General features: G+C 37.3%; 1 protein-coding gene across 11 annotated transcripts in view; it reads left to right on the top strand.

The window, feature by feature from the left end:
• The window catches only part of CHID1 (chitinase domain containing 1), a 118,069-nt gene that overhangs the window by 39,811 nt on the left and 53,511 nt on the right, over positions 1-24,747 (top strand). For 6 of the 11 annotated variants that reach the window (XM_026668240.2, XM_087950858.1, XM_026668241.2 and 3 more), the window contains exons 9-10: positions 16,118-16,219; positions 17,872-18,021. In XM_026668240.2, coding sequence (XP_026524025.2) covers positions 16,118-16,219; positions 17,872-18,021 — 252 coding nt within the window. The remainder of the gene's footprint in view (positions 1-16,117; positions 16,220-17,871; positions 18,022-24,747) is intronic. The other 5 variants (XM_087950864.1, XM_087950859.1, XM_087950865.1 and 2 more) reach the window with 1 other exon arrangement.

Raw genomic sequence — 24,747 nt, 5'->3', positions numbered from 1 at the left:
GATTGACAAAAGCTGTCCACTTTTTCCTGTTCTCTCTCTCTCTCTCTCTCTCTCTCTCTCTCTCTCTCTCTCTCTCTCTCTCTCTCTCCTCCCTCCCTCCACTCCCCCCATCTCTCTCAAAAAATGTGTGACGTATGTGCCTATTTATATTGTTATTCTCTTTGGGGAGAAGCAACACTATGCAAAGCATAGAAATAGGGTGAGGTATAGTAAGCCAAAACTATGAAAGACACATGATAAGAAAAATATAACTAAATCTAAGATAAGTATCATTATAACTTAAAAGTACATCTGACTGTGCACCCCAACTTTGCAGAAAGCACATTGAAACTCTGCAGTTTCAGCAAATAATCCTTATCAGATTGTTCTGATTTCTTAGCTTAATGAGATGTTGCAGCCTCATCTGTTGATAGCTTTGGAAGGCAGATGAACAAAAGTCCTTCCTTTCAGCTTTGAGCTCTGCTTCCTCCCTCCCTCTCCTCTTTCAATTAAATCATTGGCTCAGCTAGCCCAGTGCTGTCATAGCTAACTAGTGTCATCATTCAGGTGGCATACTGTACCTAGGCTTCCTAATCATGTTTGTAATTAAAATGGTATACATGCAATCCTCAATTTACAACCATTATTTTAGTAACTGTTTGAAGTTACAATGGCACTGTGTCAAAAACAGACTAACAGAGTTGAAAGGTACCTTGTAGGTCATCTAGTTACACTTACGACTGTTCAAGCATCTTAGTGGTCACATGATCAAAATTTGGATGCTTGGCAAATAATATGTATATAAGCCAGTTGCAGTGTCCGGAGGTCATTTGATCACCCTTTGCAACCTTCTGACAAGCAAAGTTAACAGGCAAGCCAGATTCACATAACACTTCTGTTACTAACATTATAACTGCAGTGATTCGTTTAACCTCTGTGGCACAAAAGATCGTAAAATGTGGGGGGAAATCACTTAACAACTGCCTTGCCTTGCAAACAGAAATTTTGGGCTTAGTTGCAGTGGTAAGTCAAGGACTACCTGCATATCTGCAGCCCAAAACTTTATTTGCAAATGCATCTACCTTGCTTTCTGGTAGATGAATGTTTTATTACTGGTTGCGCTTGGCATGACAGTTAATTACTTAAATAAGCAAGCCTTCCCAAGATACCCATTTTGTGCAAGTGCCTTCAGTGTGCTGAATATTTCAGCTGTGCTTACTGGCCCCAAAAATGTGCTGAATATTTCAGCTGTGCTTACTGGCCCACTTCTGATGTACAGCAACTTTTCCCTAGCTAAGCTACAATTGAGCCACAGCTGCTGATGTCCTGCAACTCTTGGGGAGATCTTTATCCAAACAGATTCATATGAATGAGTAGCTTAAAATAAACAATTTTGAAAAGAAAGAAAGCTTGTTTGTCAAGATTTGTAAGGTTCATTAGAGTTAAACTTCTTACAGGATTACTCCCATTTGCAATTGGAACAATGAAGGAAGTTTGACAATACAGTCAGGACTTGAGAATTTCACAATGGTTTGAAACAACCTTTAAGGATTAGTGGTTTTATGCTATATGCCTATATGCTGTGGAGATGGAGTGGGCACTGTCCATTTTCAGCACAAGAAGTAAAAGCTGAAGGTTAGGACACAAATTTTAACATGCTCCTTGTCTCCGAAGTCACTGGTAGAATTTCAGGAGTCTGATGCTACCTGAATATTTATGGGGTGATGAGTATTGGTAGTATTGCTTTCAGACTTTGCTGCAGTAACTACACAAGGTGGATATGTGTGGATTGATAGTTTATTTCTTCTTGCAGTATACTTGAACATGCATAGTTGTGGAATCAAACTGGATTGTAGTTTTTAAGAATGCCAAACGGCAGCGGCCCCCAACCTTTTGGGCACCAAGGACCAGTTCCATTATAAGAAGGGTCAAAAGTTGTTTGTTTAGGCTTTCTTATGCATGCCATTCTGGAGCGTAGCTTCCTTTTTGTTGCCAGATTAATTTTGGTAGTCAAGGTGAATAATATAATTCATGAATTGTACCTCAGTGTTTGCATCATGCAGCTATGAATCAGCTTTAATTCTTAAGATTTGAGGTGGGGGGGAAGATAAAATGAATTACATTTTGGATTTTTCAATTAGCCGGGGTGTGGAAAGCAGCGAAATAAGAATCTTTTAGTATCTGTTTGTTCTAGGATTCATTTAATATCAGTTGGGTTATGGCCTGATATTGATGTAATATAGATAAAAACTGTGTGGTGGCTAAGAGTCAAAACAGCTTGATGGCCCATAATCATTTAATCAATTGGAGGACTGCTTTGAATATCTATTCTCTGCCCACATTTGGATGTTATGATTTTACTTTTTTTAAATTAGGTACTCTGAATTGACCCCTGCCCTGCATAGACCATAGCTCTGCCCTTTTGTAGGTTTCTGTGTGGGTGTGTAGGAGTCCCACTTCCAGCCCTAGTACCCAATATGTGAGCTTCTAGGTTGTGCTTGTTATGCTTCTTTGAAGAATATTACTATCAACAGGAATATTGCCATCACTGTTGCCTTTTGCTGCTAGGTATGTTTGTTATACGTGTATGCTGGAACATTGAACACAATATTTCACTTTCTATAATGTATAGTGAAAAAGGCATAGATGTACACCTCAGGCTTACCATGTTTAGCGATTGCAGCTTTCCCTGTTTGTATGTGAAAAGAAGTCTGTCTTCAAAGAAAGTGTGCTATAACACTCTAAGGATGTAGCTTTTGGAATTTTTTCCCCACATTGATCACAGCAAAGGTGTGGTGCACAACCCATTTTTGTATTCTAGCAATATTTTCTGCAGTAACCATTGCTTGTGTCCAAAGGGCTTTCAGATGTTCATCTGTCCTTGGCAATTTACTCTTCTGCTGCAGGGAGCACCAATGAAAGTGACCAATTTAACCTGGCCACTGCATGAAGAATAGTCGTATATTCTTTCCCAGAAGTGTGCTGATGGTTTGTATTTATTTGTATAACAAAATGATGTCAGAATTCTCATATTCATCCATGAGCCATATCCAGTACTACCTGCTATGAATACTAAACAGTTGGCTGCTTTTAATGTTTCCTTTCAGGTCATCACAGTTTTAAGGAGCTGCTGTGCCTTGCCATCTCTTATGAGCCACCATAAAGCAATTAGTTTTATTAGTGCAGCTAAATGCCAGCTGGCTGCAAATCATCAAGTTGTTTTCCAGGGACAAGAATCTCTGCACCTCTAATTCAGGAAATACACTGTCTTATCAAAACACGACTGCACAGTTTTTAAAATTAAATCATTGTAGCCCATCTTCTAGCTCTTATTAAAAAGAAAAAAAGTATTAAAAAAACTTGTGATGATGTTTAGGTTAAATTTAATATAGAAAGTATGTTTGTACTTACAGTTAAAGAATAATTTGAAGTGTATTCATTCAAGCAACCAATATTTCTTGGGAAGAGATTATATGCAAGTCACCACTGAAGCATTGACATCAAAGATAAAGAACAGTTAGCAATTTGACACAAGACTAAATTTGTAATGGAGATAATAAGTTAATGTATATCCAAATGTATCTTTCAGATAATTTGCCCTAGGAATTTGTTTGAGTTTTCATTTTATATCTAGCAGGAGAAGACAGGTTTTTTTGTCTTTATCCGAACAGCCTGGAGAGAAAAAGTATCCATGTGCATACAGATGCAACAAAGATTGATAGACTCAGTTTACAGTGCAATATGTCCACAGTTGGATGATCTGAAGTTAGGGACAAATCGTCATGGAGAGAATCTATGTGGTTGTTAGGAGTCAAAAGCAACTTGACAGAAAATAATCATAATTTTAAAAAAAACTTTAGCAATTTTTATTGTTTCATATGGGTTGTTTATTCAGTTATATGGAAATGTTTAAAGAGAGAAAAGAGACAGTGACTGCTTCATGCCTTTTGTCCTTGCCAGTCTATAAAGAGATGTAATTCATGTATCCTAAAATGCAGCATATTTTACTTGAGTTTGTAGAGCAAAATATTATAAAATTGTGGTGTGACTTTTTGATGGAAATCAAGTCAGAGTTTGTAATTAAAATTAACAAAACTAAGATAGTGCCACTATTGGAAGAAATCCTATGTTTTCCCATCTTACAAACCTTGATTATAGACATGTAGACTGTGCAGCTAGAACAGCAGTCCTCAATTTTCCGGCTTGGTGGCCTGGTGCGGGAGAGGGAGAGAAGACAGTTCCGTGCAAGTGACAGGCACCTTCTGCTCATGTGAGGGGAGTTTCATGCGCAAGTGCAAGTATCTTCCACTTGTGCGAGGGGAGCTTTGTGTGCAAGTGCCTGCCTCTTACCCGAGCACAAGTGCCTACTCGCCTGACACTTTTCACGGCCCAGTTCCGAATGGACTGGGGCCCAGTAGGGGTTGATAGTATTATTTATTTCTAGTACTACTAATTAAAGTAGTATGGGGGTTGATGAACATTCTGAAACCTTATGAAAGGATTGACGAACTGAAGAGTTTGGGGACTCCTGGTCTAGGCAGACTTAAAACCTTGGCAAGATACAAGAGAACCTTATAATAAACTAGTCCTAAATTATCATGAGATGTAAAAGCATCTCATGATACTGGTACTTAGCATTCCAGTACCATTTGTACAGAATTCATGGTAGACTAGACAGGATGTAACTAGAGTCTAATCAGCTAGGGAACTAGGTTAAAACAATAAAAGGCACTGAATTAGAAAAAAAGGTTATTGAGGAGAGCCATGATTGGAACATATTAAATTATGTACCACATAAAGGAAGTGGATAGGCATATTTTTCTTTCTCAAAACTCCAGGAGTGGGGTGAGGTGGAGTGGTGAGGTTATTTAATTAACTAAATGGAAGATTAATATTTCTCAGCACATAAATAATGGACTTTGTTAACCACAACACATGCTGATGGCCATTAACTTGGATGAATCTAGAACAGGGGTGTCAAAGTCAAGGCCCACAGACCGGATCCAGCACTCCAGGTGCTTAAGTCTGGTCCACGGGGCTGGCCTGGAAATAACAAAGAACCAGCCCACAGTGCCTCTGCTAGCAAAAATGGGGGGGGGGGCATGCAGAGGAGAACTACAATGCTGATCCGGCCCTTGAAGAAATCCAGTTTGACACCCCTTCTCTAGAAGGAAATTGGATAAATGAGGACAGTTTAATCAAACATCATTATTATAGGGGACACAGTATTACTTTTGATGTGCCTCCAGTATATTGTAGTTACAGGAAAGGGGTACATTTCCATCTCCTGCTTGCAAGCATTCCAGAGGGCTGCCCTCCTTTAGGAGTCTTGGGTCTTAATGCATGTCCATAGATGGTGTTATGTTATGTTATGTCCAGCAAATCTTTAGAAATCCCATTAAAGACTGCCTTGTCAATCCCTTTACAGATCACATTCCTTAACTTGACTAGACAACTCTTTATTGTTGTTGACTTAAAGGGATTCTAGACATTTAAGGTCAGAGAAAAAGCACATGAAGCAATTTGCTGTTTAAATGATCACCTGGAGCAAGATTGAGCCAAACTGAATCATACACAGAGCACAACTCTAAAGTTTCCTCATTTTTGTGATTCATGTATTGAGCATTACTGAAAATAGCTTGTCTCTTCAATCTACGTAAAGTAGAATGTGCCAGAGTTATGTTTATATTTTAGTTAGCATAATTTATAATAGAACAGGTAAGGAAGAATTACTTACATTCCATATATTTTGCTTGGCTGAGGAGAGTTGCACCACATTACAAGAATGCCATTATTCTATAATTTGTGTAAAATAATATAATACACAAAGACATGATTAATGGAAAGTATATTCTTTTTACCCTCCACTCCAAAGTAATGACAATATATTTATAGTGGGTACATGTTAAGTTTGGAGAAATAAATCTGATTTTATTCTAGGAGTTTAGGTGCATTTAATATAACTGTCACTCTTCATTTGATACAGTTTTTGCAATTTAAATTGTGACAAACGCCAAAGAACAATTGTGAAGACTAATGGGTGCAAGTGAAATTCTCAGTGAAAGATTGCTGTTAATTTATGGCTGAACTTTAGTAGGAAAGGGTTGTCTCTTAATACTAACTACACTGTAAATGACTGGCTCTTGGAATAAATATTGAAATATTAAACTCGAGCAGAAATAAAATTATTTTTGTTGGTATCTTATTCTTTGTGACATATTGACCTCACTGAAAAATGTCATTCAGGCCTATTTATAGTTCAGCGTCATTGTGCATACTTTTTTAGCCCAATGAGTTGACCTAGCAAAATTGTATTTGAGTAATCCATTACACAGATGAACGAATTTTTGCTTCCATGAGTCAATTGTTCAGATTTTTATAATTTCCATTTGCTTAATTTATATTCTGAATCTGGTGATTTGATAGATAGATAGATAGATAGATAGATAGATAGATAGATAGATAGATTTTTTTTCCTCCCCATTTTCATACAACCATTATGGGAACTAGCAACAAGAATAGTTTCTGTAGAGATATTCTGAGAAGTAAGATGAATGGAATAGGGAGATAGGCCAGATTCTGGAGAGTCTAAAAATCTATGTTACATCCAGTTTCTTTCAGGAAATGGGCAAAGATTAAGGTGATATGAAAATGGCTGCCAAGGTGCACTAGCTGCCTGTTACAATAGTCAGATTTCCAACATTGCTTTTCAATGCATTTTGTTGGTTATCAGAATGACCGTTACAGCGGTTTGTCGGCTTCGCGAACGGCAGGGCTTCGCGAAGCTGCGCGATCCCTGCTGTGCTAGCCGCTTTTGGGGCTCCGATCCGGACGGGTCCGGAGCTAGGCTGCCCTGCAGGGGCAGCTGAAGGTAGGGGGGATCCGGAGAAGGGCTTGGGGGTGTTGCAGACCCCCTCCCCAGCCTGCAGAACTCCCTTTTCCCAAGACGGTGCAGCGGCGGTCCGCAATAGCCGCCACAAAGAAGCTGGCAGCCGGGTAAGAATGCGCAGGAGGAAGTGGAGAAAGTTTATGAAAGGAGAAAGTTTTTCTTGGTTCCTAGGACTCTAAGACATATTTAACAAAATTCCTGAAAAGTATGATTTTCTGAATGATACCTTCTAGAAGAGGAAAAAAGCGGCAGTTTGGTGGTGCTGAAAGGAAAGTTTACCCTCCTTTCCTACGGAATAAATAAGTGGATATTAAGAAACCTATTTTTTTTAGGTGAAAACTGGCTTTAAGCGATGAGTGGGAAGGGAGAAGACTAAAAAAAATATTTGTATGCTAAGACTTTGTTGGAGGAGATGCCTTAAGGATTTGAAGACTAAAATATATTGCAATAAGACTTTAAGAAACAGATTTGGACTTTCTCTTTTTCTGATTGATACTACCCCAGGAGGAGAAAGTGAGAACTCTGCCTTGGTTTAGACTGATTGATAACTTTGGGACTGTTTTATTTTTTCTTTGGAATATTCTGGTTGTTGTAAGAAGAAAGAAGAAGAAAAGAAAAGAAAAGATTTATAATGGCTCTTTCTATTGAGGAAATGAGAAAAGATTATGAGCAAGCAAAAAAAAAATGGTAAAGCTGGTTTGAAAGAAGCCTTCCTTTTCTTAGAAATGGCGCTTATTAACTATCAACAAACATTACAACAGATGAAGACAGCAGAAGAAGAAGAAGGAGAGGAAGCCATTTTTAATAAATTTCAGAACTCAACCAAGAAAGAAGGAAGAGGGAAAGGAAGAGAAATAAAGGACTTAAGATTTAAAAAAACACTTAAGAAAGGGAAAAATAAGGTGCAAAATCAATATAATGATAGTAAACAAAAGGGAAAAGGAACACGACAGAGAAGGGAAGCCAGTAAGGCAGAGGCTAGAAGAAGGGGGGGTAGAAAGATTTGCTGGGAGAAGAAAGGAAGGGAAAAGGTGGAGAAAAGCTACAAAGTTTTGAAGCTAAATGGGAAAAATGGAATCCTTTTTAGGGATAAAGGATAAAGTATAATTTCTTCAAAAAAGATTTTGCAAGGTACATAAGATGATACCGTGTTTCTCCAACAATACGGCCTCCACCAATAGGAAGCCCCACCATGTTTTATTGGCATAAAATCAAATTAAGCCCCTCCCCCAAATTAAGCCCCATATTAAACATGCGAAATGGGGGAGAGCGGGGGCTTGTCGTTAGTAAGTACTTTTGTTGCATGCCCGGATATGGTGCTGCCTTCGTTGGTGGGGCACTTCATATCGGAGACCTTCCACCATTGCTTCTCCCTTCTCCCTTGCTGCCCCTTCTCCCTTGCTGCCGCAGCGTTTGGGCGCAGCCACGTGCGGCCAGTCAGGGCTCCTCCCTGCAACCGGAGCCCTGAGGAGACACTTGGCTTCAGGCGCTCCCGTCTTCCCTTTGCTTTCGAAGGTAAGCGAATTATTTTACAAAGCCTCCCCTGCCCGAGAGGGCAGCCAACCCCACGTGGGAGGCTAATTTCCGGGGCCTCTTCCGTTCCTCCCCGACCTCCCTACGCTGCGCGCCTCTGACGCGCCGCTCCCCTTCAGCCCAGCGAGCTCTTCCACCTCAAAGAAAGGCCAGGCGGGCGGCTGCAGGGCAGCAGCAGCGGGTCTGAGCCGCTCGCAGCGGAAACAGCCACCACCCGTAGCCCGACGTGGGGAGAACGAGCGAGGTTAGCGCCCGCCAGCCCGGGCGAGATTTGGGAACGAGGGGCAGGAGGAGGCACGCACACACCCGCGGCTCACTTTCCCAGCTTTGCCCAGCCCTTACGGCTCTGGCGCGGCCCTGGCAGGATGAGCGGAGGGTCCGGCGGGAGGCGCCGCTTTAATTCGCTTTACCTTCAAAGCAAAGGGAAGACGGGAGCACCTGAAGCCAAGTGTCTCCTCAGGGCTCCGGTTGCAGGAGGAGCCCTGACTGGCCGCATGTGCTGCGCCAAACGCCGCGGCAGCAAGGGAGAAGGGAGCAACGGTGGCCCGAACCCGAAGGTCTCCCGAATATCAAGCTGTCGCGCCCGCCCACCCACCCGAGGATGCAAGGGGGAGAATTAGTCACCCCGAAAAGACGTCCTAGCCGTTTTTTCGGGGGTCAAAAAAATATAAGGCCCGGCCTTATTATGTGAGAAACACGGTATTGTAGCATTGTATTAGAAATAGAAAACTTAAATGGTTTAAGAGTTGATAAGAGATTAAAATGTTGAAATGTTTAATAATGATTGGTTTTAAAATTTAATAATATGAGGGGAGGTTTAGAATATTGAGTTTTAATTAAAGAGTTTAATAAGATTATGGTATTGATGTCATTATAAAATTTCTATTATAGTATTTGTTTTTAATATTTAGATCTATTGTTTAACTATGTATTTAATTATTTTGGATGTACTATTTAGATAGAATGTACCAAGCAAAATCGGATTGGGTATTGGGTGTTATTTTAAATGTTAATTTGATTAATTTAGTGGGGAGATAGAAAGGCATCATACTCTGATTAGTGATTTCAGGAGAAACTTCTTTTTTTTATAAGGAACGAGACAAAGGGACAATAAAGAATGGACAAAAGATACAAACATAATGATTCAAATTAAGATGATTAATTAAGATAGAATTAAGAAGAGTGAAATATGTGGAGAAGTTAATATAGAAGACTTAGAATGGTAAATAAAATAAGTAATGATAAGTAAGATGAGCATGAATATAATTGAAGTCCATGAAGAGAGAGATACCTGGGGCCAAGTTACTTTCCAAAAAGAATTTTTTTATGTTTTGTGTGTTGTGTGTATATGTTTTTTTGGGGGGGAGAATTAATAAAACCTTACAGAAATATAGAATGAGAATAATGGTAACTAAGTCAGAAAGAAACAGATGAAATAATAATAATGAAATTGAATAAGAGTAAAGAGAAGTAAAGAGAAATTGGATAAGAGGTTTTTGTATGTTTATATGGAAATGGTTTAAAACAGAATTATAGTCTATCTGACTTGTTAAATTTATAATGGAAAAAGATTTAAACATGTAATGGATAATGATAATTTGTGTGTTTTGAAAATTAATAAAACTTGTTTAAAAAAAAAAAAAAAAGAATGACCGTTACAGGAAGAAATCCCCAAGCTTGCAAGAACTGTGGCTTGCTTTTGCGTATGCAAAATGTCCAATGCCCTTGCTTGTTTTGACTCACTATTAGGCAAAGTATTAGGTGTTAGAGGATGTGTAAGTAAACAGAAGTTTTTTGGGGGGAAAACACTAGATATTAAGATATTTGAACAAGTAAATATAGTCTTCAATTTAAAAATCTCCTTAGTACTTTTGCATGAAGAAAGTTATAGTATTGTTCGGTTTAAATTACGTTCAAAAGCTAAATAATCAACCTTTGCAATGTCCTTAAAGTGGATAAGACAACAAGAACAAACAGTAAATGGAGGAAATGGGCCTTGGAGTCAAATTGAATTAGATAATAGTTTGGTTTTAGGTAATTAAAGAACACTAGCTTATTTGTGATTAGTTGTGGGTGCCGAAGGATAAAAAAACAGTGTAATTCGCAAGAGACAGGTCAGGGCTCTGTAATAAATCTTTCGGGGTTTTTCCCTTTGTTGTTTAAAGACTGTTTTCTTAAACTGGTGTGGCTAATCAAATGCGCTGCAGATTTCATGTCTCTCCCTCTTAAATCAATCTTTGAACTCTAGATCAGGCTATGACCTTTATGACTGATGGTTGGCCTTCTGGCATCCTTATTCTCAGAATTGTGCTTATATTTTTCAGGTTCACGGTCTCTGTCAAGAATATTTGTCACTTTCTTCAGGTTTCTTTTTCCCCCTGGCTCAAGATATTCAGAATTCTTAATACTTTTTTGTTCTTTTTATTCTTTATCCTATGAGTTTATGAGTTTTCCTTTGCCCTGTTCTTTTTGATTGGTCAGCTTCCTTACTATTCATTACATACTTAACAGCGTAATAATTATGTTTGGCAGTTGACTGGACATGTCCCAGTAGTTTTCTAGGCAACATTTCAGAAGCAGCTTGCCATTGTCTGCTTTCTAGGCCTGAGACAAAATGTCTGGTCCAAGGTCACCCAGTTGGTTTTATGCATAAGATGGGATAAGAAGTCACAATCTCCTGGTTCCCAACCTCATGCTTTAACCACTACACCAAAGTAGGCCTTGGAGTTCATAGTAAGGTTGGGGTAATTCCTTCAGCTGCTATCCTTGCTCCACTTTTCGGCATTCAGAATCCAGCATTTTTGTAGACATTTTCAGCTATAGTTGTTAGTGAGCCTCTACTACATTCTATCCCAAAGGACTTTATCACTGGGTTTTCTAGATGCCATACTGAAATAGGTTTGAGTTGACATTTATCTGTTGGCTCCCTACATATGAGAGTTCAGCAAGAGGCACATTTTTGGGAGGTGTGTGTTGTTGTTCATCAGGATGAGGATCAGTAGCAGATTCTGAAGTCTTGTTCTCTTTATTATGTTTTTAATATTTAGATCTTGCTTACTATCATCTTGCATCTGGGAGTACTATTTAGAGTAGCTAGCTAGATAACTACCTTTTTAGGTTGTGTAATATTGGGTGTTATTTTAAATGTTAATTTGATTAATTTAGTGGGGAGATAGAAAGGCATCATACTCTGATTAGTGATTTCAGGAGAAACTTCTTTTTTTATAAGGAACGAGACAAAGGGACAATAAAGAATGGACAAAAGATACAAAACATAATGATTCAAATTAAGATGATTAATTAAGATAGAATTAAGAAGAGTGAAATATGTGGAGAAGTTAATATAGAAGACTTAGAATGGTAAATAAAATAAGTAATGATAAGTAAGATGAGCATGAATATAATTGAAGTCCATGAAAGAGAGAGATACCTGGGGCCAAGTTACTTTCCAAAAAGAATTTTTTATATGTTTTGTGTGTTGTGTGTATATGTTTTTTTGGGGAGAATTAATAAAACCTTACAGAAATATAGAATGAGAATAATGGTAACTAAGTCAGAAAGAAACAGATGAAATAATAATAATGAAATTGAATAAGAGTAAAGAGAAGTAAAGAGAAATTGGATAAGAGGTTTTGTATGTTTATATGGAAATGGTTTAAAACAGAATTATAGTCTATCTGACTTGTTAAATTTATAATGGAAAAAAGATTTAAACATGTAATGGATAATGATAATTTGTGTGTTTTGAAAATTAATAAAACTTGTTTAAAAAAAAAAAAAAAGAATGACCGTTACAGGAAGAAATCCCCAAGCTTGCAAGAACTGTGGCTTGCTTTTGCGTATGCAAATGTCCAATGCCCTTGCTTGTTTTGACTCACTATTAGGCAAAGTATTAGGTGTTAGAGGATGTAAGTAAACAGAAGTTTTTTGGGAAAACACTAGATATTAAGATATTTGAACAAGTAAATATAGTCTTCAATTTAAAAATCTCCTTAGTACTTTTGCATGAAGAAAGTTATAGTATTGTTCGGTTTAAATTACGTTCAAAAGCTAAATAATCAACCTTTGCAATGTCCTTAAAGTGGATAAGACAACAAGAACAAACAGTAAATGGAGGAAATGGGCCTTGGAGTCAAATTGAATTAGATAGTAGTTTGGTTTTAGGTAATTAAAGAACACTAGCTTATTTGTGATTAGTTGTGGGTGCTGAAGGATAAAAAAACAGTGTAATTCGCAAGAGACAGGTCAGGGCTCTGTAATAAATCTTTCGGGGGTTTTCCCTTTGTTGTTTAAAGACTGCTTTCTTAAACTGGTGTGGCTAATCAAATGCGCTGCAGATTTCATGTCTCTCCCTCTTAAATCAATCTTTGAACTCTAGATCAGGCTGTGACCTTTATGACTGATGGTTGGCCTTCTGGCATCCTTATTCTCAGAATTGTGCTTATATTTTTCAGGTTCACGGTCTCTGTCAAGAATATTTGTCACTTTTCTTCAGGTTTCTTTTTCCCCTTGGCTCAAGATATTCAGAATTCTTAATACTTTTTTGTTCTTTTTATTCTTTATCCTATGAGTTTATGAGTTTTCCTTTGCCCTGTTCTTTTTTGATTGGTCAGCTTCCTTACTATTCATTACATACTTAACAGCTTAATAATTATGTTTGGCAGTTGACTGGACATGTCCCAGTAGTTTTCTAGGCAACATTTCAGAAGCAGCTTGCCATTGTCTGCTTTCTAGGCCTGAGACAAAATGTCTGGTCCAAGGTCACCCAGTTGGTTTTATGCATAAGATGGGATAAGAAGTCACAATCTCCTGGTTCCCAACCTCATGCTTTAACCACTACACCAAAGTAGGCCTTGGAGTTCATAGTAAGGTTGGGGTAATTCCCTTCAGCTGCTATCCTTGCTCCACTTTTCGGCATTCAGAATCCAGCATTTTTGTAGACATTTTCAGCTATAGTTGTTAGTGAGCCTCTACTACATTCTATCCCAAAGGACTTTATCACTGGGTTTTCTAGATGCCATACTGAAATAGGTTTGTTGACATTTATCTGTTGGCTCCCTACATATGAGAGTTCAGCAAGAGGCACATTTTTGTGTGGGTGTTGTTCATCAGGATGAGGATCAGTAGCAGATTCTGAAGTCTTGTTCTCTTCATTATGTTCCCCTCTTGCTACTTCATCTTGCATCTGGGGAGAAATTTAGAGTGGCTAGCCAGATAACTACCTTTTTAGGTTGTGTAATCTCATAAGTCATATGGAGTAAGGCAAAATAATCATATCATTTGGGGTTGATTCTAAGGCAGCGTTCCTCAACCTTTGTAACTTGAAGATGTATGGACTTCAATTCCCAGATTGCCCAACTAGCATGTCTGTCTTGAGAATTCAGAGAGTTGAAGTCCAGACATCTTCAAGTTTGAGAAACACTGCTCTAAGCAATTTACCCTCAATAACATATACTCCAGAAGTAGGGAAGATGCCTGTAATACGTCATTGATTTATCTGGCAATTTTGATTGATTGATTGGAGCATCCCTTTGTTCAGTGCCTTCAAGGTCTGACCAAACTTAATCTATCACAGTCTTCTGTGGTAATGACCTCTTTGTAGGATCTTCAGGGAGAGACATAAAAAACTGAGGAGTCCTTAGTGATCTCTGGGCTTGGTTGTTTTCTTGTAGATGTTTCATTACCCAAACTAGGCAACAGCATCAATGCTAATAAGAGCTTACTAAGGATTTACAAGCACTGATGATATTATCTAGTTTGGGTAATGAAGTTTCTTCGTGAAAAACAACAAAGCTCAGAAAGCACCAAGGATCCCTCATTTCAACCCTGAACATAAACTATTCTCCTTTATTGGTACATAATGGGAAAGCAACAAATGGAAGCAGGCAGGCCTGTACGTAGAGGAAAATATTTCATTCAAAACCATTCAAAGTTGGAATGAGACACTCTTTACTCAGGAGTCAGGAATCAGGAGGAACAAAGATTTTTTTGCTAGCTTACTGCTACTTCTTCCCCTCCTAATTTATCATGTGTGGGGATTACATAATGATGATACTGCTTCTAAAGGCTTCATTGCAGATTGGCATTTGACAACTTTCTCTAGCACTATTAAAACAGCTTTATGCTGCATAACTCCCACATGCCTCATTGAAGTGGCTGTGATGGAGAAGAAAATGCAAATCGGTAGGAACAACAGGAAGAGGGATGTTTAAGCAAAGCAAAAGCTGCAGGCTGAACTGTACTTAAAATCTAGGATAAAAATGAAAAGCAAGCAAGGCAGTTTTATCTGTCTCATAAAAAATACAGCCTCCCTTATCACCATCTACCAGAAGTTTGCATAGCTAGATTATTTTGAAGAAACCTTGAAAAGTTCACATAACAATACACAATACTGATGTAGAAGTCTGGTTTTTTTCCTCCTTGCTCTTCCTTTACCCTTCCTAATCAAGGTAACTACAAGCCAAGTATTTGAGAAATTACATGTAGGTCAAGTGTTTCCTAGGGTCGATATCTCAGGAAAAGGCTTGTTCTTGTAAACAAACCCATATGAAGAATTAATGGGAAAAACCACTTAATGGAATGATCTGACCCTGAGATTGAAAATAGACTTTTCCAAACAATTGTGGTACAAGTGTATATTTTGTAGTACAGATAGTCCTCGACCTATGACCAGTTGCTTAATGATTGTTCAAAGTTACAACAGACCACCCAAAAACATATAACTTATATTCAAAGTTCTGGGAGCTTGGTCATGTGATCCCATTTTGAGCACTAGGCAATCAGCCCATATTTACAGCTGTTTGCAGCATCCCACAGTCACATGACTGCAATTTATGTCAGTTTTTGCCAGAGTTTGGAGTTCCAAAGCAAAAACAAAAAACAAAACCATTGTGGTGTTCGCTTAATAGCACAGATTTGCTGTGGTGATTCAATTAATGATGTTGCAAAAAAACCCAAAAATCAGGTCTGTTGCATGATGACCATTTGAGAACTGGTATGTCTTACAATCATAATTTTGGACTAATTATGATTATAAGTTGAAGACTACTGGTATTAAATAGCCATCCTTTTGATTAAATCTGTAAGAAAATATGTAAGAAAAAAAGTCATAAACCATAGTGAGGTCCCCACATCAACATTGTCAGTGAAGAATGATGAACATAATATTTAAAACTAAGATTCTGTAGTCTAACCCTTTGCTCATTGCAAAACTTAATCTGAGTCCTGTTCTGAATCAGTGATATAGTCAATTTCTTGTCTGTGAGCTGCCATAATGGGCTTAGCAAACATTTCAAATCCTTTCTGAAAATTCACCTTAAGTATCATTTCCTACACATAATTCAATGCAACTCAAGAAACTGCATCTTATTCCCCTGAGTAATCCCATCTCTATTCCATTCTATCTTCTCTTGTTTTCATTTAATTTCTATTTAGGCTTAATCTCTTTAGGACAGAGCCTTGTAATTGATTTTTGTAGAATGTTAATCTTAGAATGGAGTGGAGTGGAATGAAATGGGATAGTTGGATAGTTGGAAGGGACCTTGGAGGTCTTCTAGTCCAACCCCTTGCTCAGGCAGGAAACCCTATATCATTTCAGACAAATGGCTGTCTAATCTCTTCTTAAAAACTTCCAGTATTGGAGCATTCACAACTTCTGGAGGTTGAATGAATGAATGAATAACCCTTCCAATTTTTCTTCTCTTTTTTCTTTGATAGAACTAATGAGTTGGGAATGTTTACCAAGAAAGAATTTGATCAGCTGGCCCCAGTGGTGGACAGTTTCAGCCTCATGACTTACGATTATTCATCACAATTGGGGTAAGGCAAAATGCACAGGTACAACAGTACTAAGAACTGAGCTGGTGTTCAGCTGGAGGTCACTTTCATCCAGTTTCTTAATAGTAAGAAGATAACTGATTGAGTATAACTCTAATGACATTCTCCTAAAATGTTTGTATATCAACAATCTTAGGTCTCTTAGAGGCAGCCCTTTATACTAGTTTATCACACCTGCTCCTAAATATATTTATATATAAATTTGCATATTTTAATCCTTTCCCTCCAACCAAGGAAGGAGATGCGACCAAAAAGCTTAATCAATATGAACTGAATTAATCACTGACAATTAAAATTATTTGTCATCTGTAAAATTATTTGATCCCATACTTGAGTGTAAATATACACTTTTTTCCCCCTCACAAACTATTTTCTTGCATGTTTACTTTGTTGTCAGTTTGGTTCAGTAGCTCTTATTTCCAAATACACTTAGGACTTTAGCCCAATTAACTTCCTTGACACATTTTCTTCTCATTCCCATCTCTATACAGTATAATAAGCATCTTCAATGGAGAACCTGTCTGCCTAGATTGAGCAGCCTGAAAGATTGGCAGCAGGAAGACAGGAGAGAGATAATAAGTACTCAATACTCAGTAATAATATAGATAATAAACTGTAAATATTCAAATATACATCACTCATTAGCTCAGTTGAAGCAGTGAAAACGTTCATTAGAAAATGCATAAGTGTATTATAATTCTCTTTGGCTTGTATATGTCTAATTTTTTTATTATTTAGTTCCCTTTGGTAAAGAGATTCCTAAAAATACATGTTTGCATACTGCTTGTGGAAAGCGAAAGAAGAAAACAATCCTTTTATATATTTTTTTCCGTCTCTGCTTTGAAGCCATTCTAATAAATACATCTTTCTATTTTATCAAACCATATCTTAAAACTTTTAGCTTCTTATTTTAACTGTCAGCTAACTATACATAGGATCAAAGGAAATCATTCTGCAACTGGTCCAGGGAAATACAGATAGAATTCCATGTTGATAAAATATACTTTTAACATAACTGCTGTCTCTAGCCAGTGGTGGACACATTAAGAGACACAAAAATGTAATAGCAGAAGCAGATTGTAAAACATGAAGCAACAGCCATTTCAAAAAGAATTTTATCCAAAATGCCTGAAGGATCTATAACTGGAAAAATCCAGTGCACAGATGAATATTTCAAAAACCCTTTACAGATGAAAATTGTTGTAGCCACATTTACATATATGTGAATCTAATATTTTAGAATTGTAGAGGAAGAGATTGTGAATACTAATTTTTAAGAATTTTCTCACAAAATTACTGTCTTTCTTCAGAGCAGTTTTCTTTATAATAAAATGTATACCTTCCCTTTCTTGGGAAGAATGCCCTAAATGGCATATTATATTATAAAAACAGAATAAACTAAAAACAACAAAAAGGCAGTTACAAGAAACTAGGTAGAAACTAGGACAAAAATAAACTGGATGGATGTATTCTGTGGTACGCATTTTTTTAAAAAAACTATTTTTCTACTTCTAACAGTCCTTTTTTTTTACTCTGGAAGATATGGTTTTAGACTAGAATCTTGTTAAACATGGTTCTACTTGTGGGGGGAATCTTACAATTTAAACCTTAATTTCTTTCTTTTCTTTCAACAGGTCTGGCCCCAATGCCCCACTGCCTTGGGTACAAGTTTGTATTGAGATGCTGGATCCAGAATCCAAATGGAGAAAAAAAATTCTTCTGGGGTTGAATTTTTATGGCATGGATTATTCAAGTAATGTAAGAGACCCCATAGTTGGCAACAGGCAAGTTTTCAAAGTCTGATTTTTCTGAAAACATTGTATGTACGTATAAAGTGGAATTTATATATACAGTATATATTTTGTATGCATGTATATATCTCTAGAAATCTGGGTACAGTTAACCATAGTATCCAAGGAGCACACTGGCTCACGTGGTTAGGATGCTGAGTTGACAATCAGCAAGCCCATGTTTGAGACCCAAGTGCTGCTGTGTGATGGGGCGAGCTCCCATCATTCACTCCATCTCCTTCTAACCTAGTAGTTTGAAAATATGCAAATGTGAGTAGATAAATAGGTACCGCTTCAGTGACACATTAACTGGGACATGAAATAGGTCTCTGATGGGCACTAGTGATGACACCAGCTAATCCTTTCAATCTGGAAGCACCTTGGTGCTTCCAATACAAACACAAATGCAACCAAGATATCCAAAGCAAAGGAGGGATAATTTTTTTCTTCCTGCATCCTCATTTCTGTCCTGTAGTCATTTTTAACTTCTTGGCTCTAATACTAGAAATAATCCAAGAATGGGGTGAAAATGTCTATAACAACAGTTGGCCAGCATCAGACTAGATTCAGTAAGCATTGGAGTTCAACACTATATTTCTCTTCTCCAATCTGTTCCCTTAATGGTGTGTGTATGATCACATATTCTATTTCTTAGGCATGTAGAAAGAACAGTGTTTCTACTGCTATATTGTTTAATTTTGGCATACATTTTGTTGATTATGTTTAAATGGCTATTCCTCTTTTCCCCCTAACCATCCAATATTTTATTCCAATTACTGTGGGTTTGTCTATCTCTTTTCTACATTAATCCATAGTTTCTTAGCTTCCAGAGAACCCTTAGTTCTTATCTCAATTAATAGTAGAGTGGAACTGGCTGGAAAAAGCAAATTTCTTCTTGTACAGCAGGGGTCTCCAACCTTGGCAATTTTAAGACTTGTGCACTTCAACTCCCAGAATTCCTCAGACAGCTTTGCTGTCTGAGGAATTCTGGGAGTTGAAGTCCACAAGTCTTAAAGTTGCCAAGGTTGGAGACCCCTGTTCTACAGGACCAAAGAAAAGGGAAGCCAGATCCTCACAGTCTATTGGCTCTGTCTTTCACTGAAGTACAAGACTGAAACTTCTTTTTTTTTTTTAAAAAACAAGTTTTATTAAAAGTTTCAACAACAAACAAATCATTACATATTAAATCTTTCCCTGTCTTTCTACAATAATTTCCCCAATATTCTCATAAAACACAAACAAACACAAACAAACATAAAAAAATCTTTTAGTAAAGTACCTTGGCCCCAGTTACCTCTCTTTGCATGGGCTAAAATAATAGCACATATCACTCTTCACATTTCTATCTTATTTAATCCATCTTAATTAAATCATTAAATTTGTATCTTTTGCCCATTCATTATCCCTCTATCTCTTCTTATAATAAAAAGAATTTCTCCTGAAATCACTAATCAGAGTATGATGCCTTTCTATCCTCCCCTAAGTTAGTAAAATTAACATTCAGCATAACAAATACCCAATTTGGTTCTGCTTGGTACATTCTATCCACCAAAAATGTTTAAATACATTGTATCCTCCTTTCCTTCGATATTTTATTACATTTTAAAAATCAATCATTATTAAAAACTTCAACATTTTAATTTCTTATTAAATCTTAAACCATTCTAATTTACTATTTCAAATATAAATGTTACAATACCATCTTCTGTACCTTAGCAGAATCTTTCTTACAGAAATTTATATTTCATCCTTTGTCTCTAAAAAAATCCTCTTCTCCCATCCAATTTTAAAGCTTTGAGGCTTTTCTCCGCCTTCCCCTTTCTTTCTTCCCCCACCAAATCTTCCTACCCCCTTCTTCTTCTAACCTCTGCCTTGCTGGGATCCCTTCTCTGTTGTGTTCCCTTTTTCTCTTGTTTGTTATCATTATATTTACTTTGCATCATATTTTTCTCTTTCTCAAATGTTTTTTAGATCTTAAGTCCTTCATTTTCCTTGCTCTCTTCCTTCCTTCTTCCTTAGATAAGTTTTGGGATTCAATGAAGATGGCGTCTTCATCTCTTCCTTGTTGTTCTTCTTCCGTTTCCATCTGTTCCATTGTCTGTTGGTAATTGACCAGCGCCATTTCTAGAAATAGAAAAGCTTTTCCATGCCATCTTTGCAGGCTGCTTTTGTTTGCTCATATTCATCCCTCAGGTCTTCAAAAAGGAAAGCCATTATAAATAAATCTTTTCTTTTCTTTATTCCTCTTTCTTCTTACACCAACCAAATATTCCGAGAGAAAGGCAAAACAATCCCAAAATCCACAATCCTCAATAAATCCAAGCAAGCCAAAATTCCCCTTCCTCTTCCAGGGGTGGTATCAAACAAATAAAAAAAAAGAATCCAAATCTATATTTTAAAGCCTTATTAAGATTATATTTCTGTCCTCAAGTCTTCAAGGCATCTCCTCCAACAAGATCCAAATTTATATATTTTTTTTATCCTCTCCTTCCGGCTTAATTCCGTCGGGAGGGAGAGTAAACTTTCCCTTCAGCACCTCAAAATAGCCGCTTTTTTTTTTCTCTTGTGGAAGAAATCATCAGAAAACCATCTTTTCCAGGAATTAAATTAGATAAATCTCAAAGCCCTGGGTCGACCAAGAAGAACTTTCACTTTCAATAACTTTCTCTTCTTCCTCCTGCGCATACTTGCCCGGCTGTCAACTTCTTTGTGGCGGCCATTGCGGACCGCCGCTGCACCGTCCTGGTAACAGGGGTTCTGCCGCCAGGGAGGGGTCTGCAACACCCCAAACCCTTCCTCCGGATCCCCTTACCTTCAGCTACCCCTGCAGGGCAGCCTTGCTCGCACCCGTCCGGGTCGGAGCCCCAAAACGGCTAGCGCGGCAGGGATCGCGCAGCCGCGAATCCCTACCGCCGCGAAGCCGACAAACCGAAACTCGAAGACTGAAACTTCTTATGGGCTTTTTTCCTTGTTGTAAAGCTGAATCCTCTGTCTTTTGTTAAATTATAGTGAGGAGGAACTTAGCATACTTCCTCTTCCCTGTTTCTGCATATTGTTCTCTCTTCTGTACCCATGAAACACACATAAGAACAAGCTCTTGTTCAATTTTGCACTGACAGGGCTTTGCATTAAAATGCTGTGAAGCAGATCAAGGTGACATGTTTAATAATATGGAAATTTTACTTCTGAAGTGAATCTTTACAAAGCCAAGTCCTTTTGCATTTCTGAATATCACTAGCAATTTCTAAATACCATTTCTGCTGACTAATCTAAAACACATCCAATTTGTATGATACAGATGAATGCAAATGATTTTTGAAGAATTTGGTTCTTTTGAGTAGTCGCCTGTATTGTCAGTACATGCAGATTCTGTGTCACTTTGAATTCTGCTAAAAGTAGGAATTAACACATTTTGGAAAAGTAAGATTGTACCCAGCCTTCAGTGGCATGCATTGCTATCTTCCTATTTCAGTGTTGTTTTTGTTTTCCTTTAATACCAGAATTTGAAAATTGAGTTTCCACAAGACTTAAATAATTCCCCTGTACTAAAAGCAAAGAAATCACCTGTGCTAAAAGTAAACAACGTCAAACGTCTTACAGACAACGTTCAAAACAGCTGCCAATTTACTGGTGGCTTTTGTTCCAATAATTGCATCTGAAGGTGTATTTGCAGCATTATTAAATAAGGGTTGTTTGCAAGAGTAAATCAATGAGGAAAAAATGATGAGTATCTACACAGTAAAACAGAATTTGCTTCAAATATCATATATTATAATAATCTGTTAACCATGCTTTTTAAAAAATGTTGAACTGATTACAATTGGGTTGTAATTCCATATTCAGAGGTTTTTGGCAGTAAATTTGTGTGTGTGTGTGTAAAGCCTTTAAACATATATGAATAAGATTAGATTGTTAGAAGTAATTTATCAGTGTAGCTGAGTAAGCAGAGTGGCAGTCTCCTGCTTTGCATTGTAGCTTTATTTCTGACATACAGAGAAAACCATGCATTCACAGAGTTGCTGTTGTAGAGATTCTGGGGAATTACCATTCATTCAAAGATAATTTTGATACACAAGTTAGAAATGGGAGGGGGGGCAACCTGCAGTATAGATTATTTTATTTGGAATAGCTCACAGTGTCACCATTAAAGAGAAAATTATAAGGAGAAAAATGATGGTACTTCCAGCGCAATATTAGCACATACCGAATTATTCACGTCTCTTCAGCTAGCAGGCCCATTATGTGATGAGAAGATTTGCCTCCCTTTTCATCCCACCTTCATGTCCACACAGTGATGTTTTTCTCTATTGGTCTGTGTTAAGCCTGGATTCCCCAACGGGTGTTAAGGAAAACAAACTAAACAGAACGTGCAGCGAAGTCAGATAGGAAGACAGGTAAATGTGTGAGATAAGTTTTCTAGTTAACACGCAGTAAAAATACAGATACGCTTGTGCTATCAAAAATATTGTTTATTCCATTTAAGAATTATAGCATAGTCGAAATAAACGGTCCATTAGTCATATATCAATTTCAGTCAAGTCTTGTCGGGGATACTCTATTTGCTAAGTCCGTGTTGAATAGCCAATGTCAGTTCACTTACAATAAATCAGTCCAATCTTTAACTTCTCTCCGTTGAGAAAAATCAACACTCCTTTTTCTCTCCCCGTTCCAGCAAGAACGCAGTCATCAATCCATCCAGTAATTAGGGATCAGTAAGCCAGAGAGAGCGAGCTGCAATTGCCTCGCTTCTTATATAGTGATTTTACAACCACACCCTTAATTACATTCTTGCAGTTAAAGTTACACACACTTTAACTAACAAACCATGATACCATATTTATTATTTTTACCCAAACCAGTTAGGGTAAACAATGTTATCCCTAACAGTCTGTTATGATATTGAGGCTTGTTTTTGTGTGTAATTTACTACTGTTACAGCAAACTTGTGTGAATGGATGTAAGATTGCTTAATTGACAAGCCCCCCTCAGAGTGAAGCATGAGGCAGATGCCATGATGAAATACGTTGGCCCCATTCAACATTCTCTGGGTGAGAGGAGGGTAACAGGTAGAACTAGTTGAAGCAATAATGTAATAATGGCAGTGGGTGGCCCTCTAGTTCAGCTGAGGAATTCTGGGAGTTGAAGTCCACAAGTCTTAAAGTTGCCAAGGTTGGAGACCCTTGATCTAGATCAATGTTCTCAACCTTAGCATGCTGCCTGGAAGTTGAAGTCCACACATCTTACAGTTGCCAAGATTGAGAAACACTGCTTTAGGCAGTGGATAGTAGCTGGGAAATTATACCATCCACTCCCACCTCTGCTACTTAAGCCATCCTGAACAGGAAGGAATAGTAAAATAAAATAAAGCATGTTTTATTTTACACAGTTACTCTTGGATGGTATGAAGGTATATGATTTGGGTTTTTTACTTTTGTTAAATGGATATTTCCTCAGTGGTATGCTGGGTAGTTTATCCAGGCATCCATATGGCTCATTTTTTTTTGCAGTATTTGCTTCTATAAATTGCCTCATTAATTTATTGTGCTAGTTGTTGGAAAAGAACAGGGACATTATAGACAAAAGTATATTCTACCTACCAAAGAAGGGGGGCAGATAGAAAGCAAGAAAAATATCTAGCTAAAGATCCTAAACTGATATTAGAAGCTCATATCTGTTTGGGGTTTTTTTTTGCACTAGAGCCCTTCTAGTTTGCAATTTTTGCTTCTTTTTCATGCACAAGATTAGATATAAACAATAGGTCCTTGAGTCTTTATTTAGAAAACAAGTAATTTAAAATGAGAAATCCCTATTGTTAATATTTATTTTAATAGTGACTTTGTTTTACTTTGTATTTGACAATGAGAACTATCAGCAAAAATGTAATTTTTCTATCTCTTTTTGCCTGCATATACATCACTGGATTTCTCCAAAAGATAAATAGATTAGATAGATAGATAGATAGATAGATAGATAGATAGATAGATAGATAGATAGATAGATAGATAGATAGATAGATAGATAGATAGATAGATAGATAAGGAAGGAAAAAAGGAAGGAAATAAAACTGATATATAAAGGTAGGGTATATAAAGATGTATGATAATAGCTTATTCCCACATGTAAACTAATGGTGTGATAGATTCCCTATTTTTCTTTGCAACAATGAAGAATGGATATTGTTTTCAATAAAATTCTGTAGGGCAGCCCAGCATGTGCCAACAAGCTATATTCTTGGGTTGTTTCTAAATTATCTTTTAACTAAGACCCACAAGGGATTTTGTTAATAGCCTTGTCTTCTCTTTTCTGTTTCTTGGCGGCATATACTTATGAGAGCACTAACTATAAACTAAGGAATCTAAATTGCATTTCATTTAATATTCAGTTAATAAGTTTATCCTAACTGGATATGTTAGTCAGGAGAAATCTTCCTCCATATGGTGATTAAACATCTACCTAGACTGTTATCTTGAAACCTTTTTTAAGTTTCAGCCAAATTGATTATTTTTTTGCATCTTCTGAATTATTCTTGTTTTCTGAGGTCTATCCATTCAATATATGGGATCTTTCATCCCACCTTTAGAAGAAAATAAAATGTTCAACATGAAATTCAGAGCACTTATCTATAGTTGCTGTTTCTTCTGTGTGTGTGCTTGCTCATTTATCCTTAGTTGCTCTGAATTTGATTGCACCATTTTCTTTTTGTGTCTTAATTTCTATCAA

The sequence above is a fragment of the Notechis scutatus genome, chromosome 1, assembly GCF_049901735.1.
Source record: "Notechis scutatus isolate UNSWTSFEM ecotype Mainland chromosome 1, rNotScu1.2, whole genome shotgun sequence".
Lineage (NCBI taxonomy): Eukaryota > Metazoa > Chordata > Lepidosauria > Squamata > Elapidae > Notechis > Notechis scutatus.
Note: the sequence above shows the minus strand (reverse complement) of the source record. Positions and strands in the feature narration are given on the sequence as shown.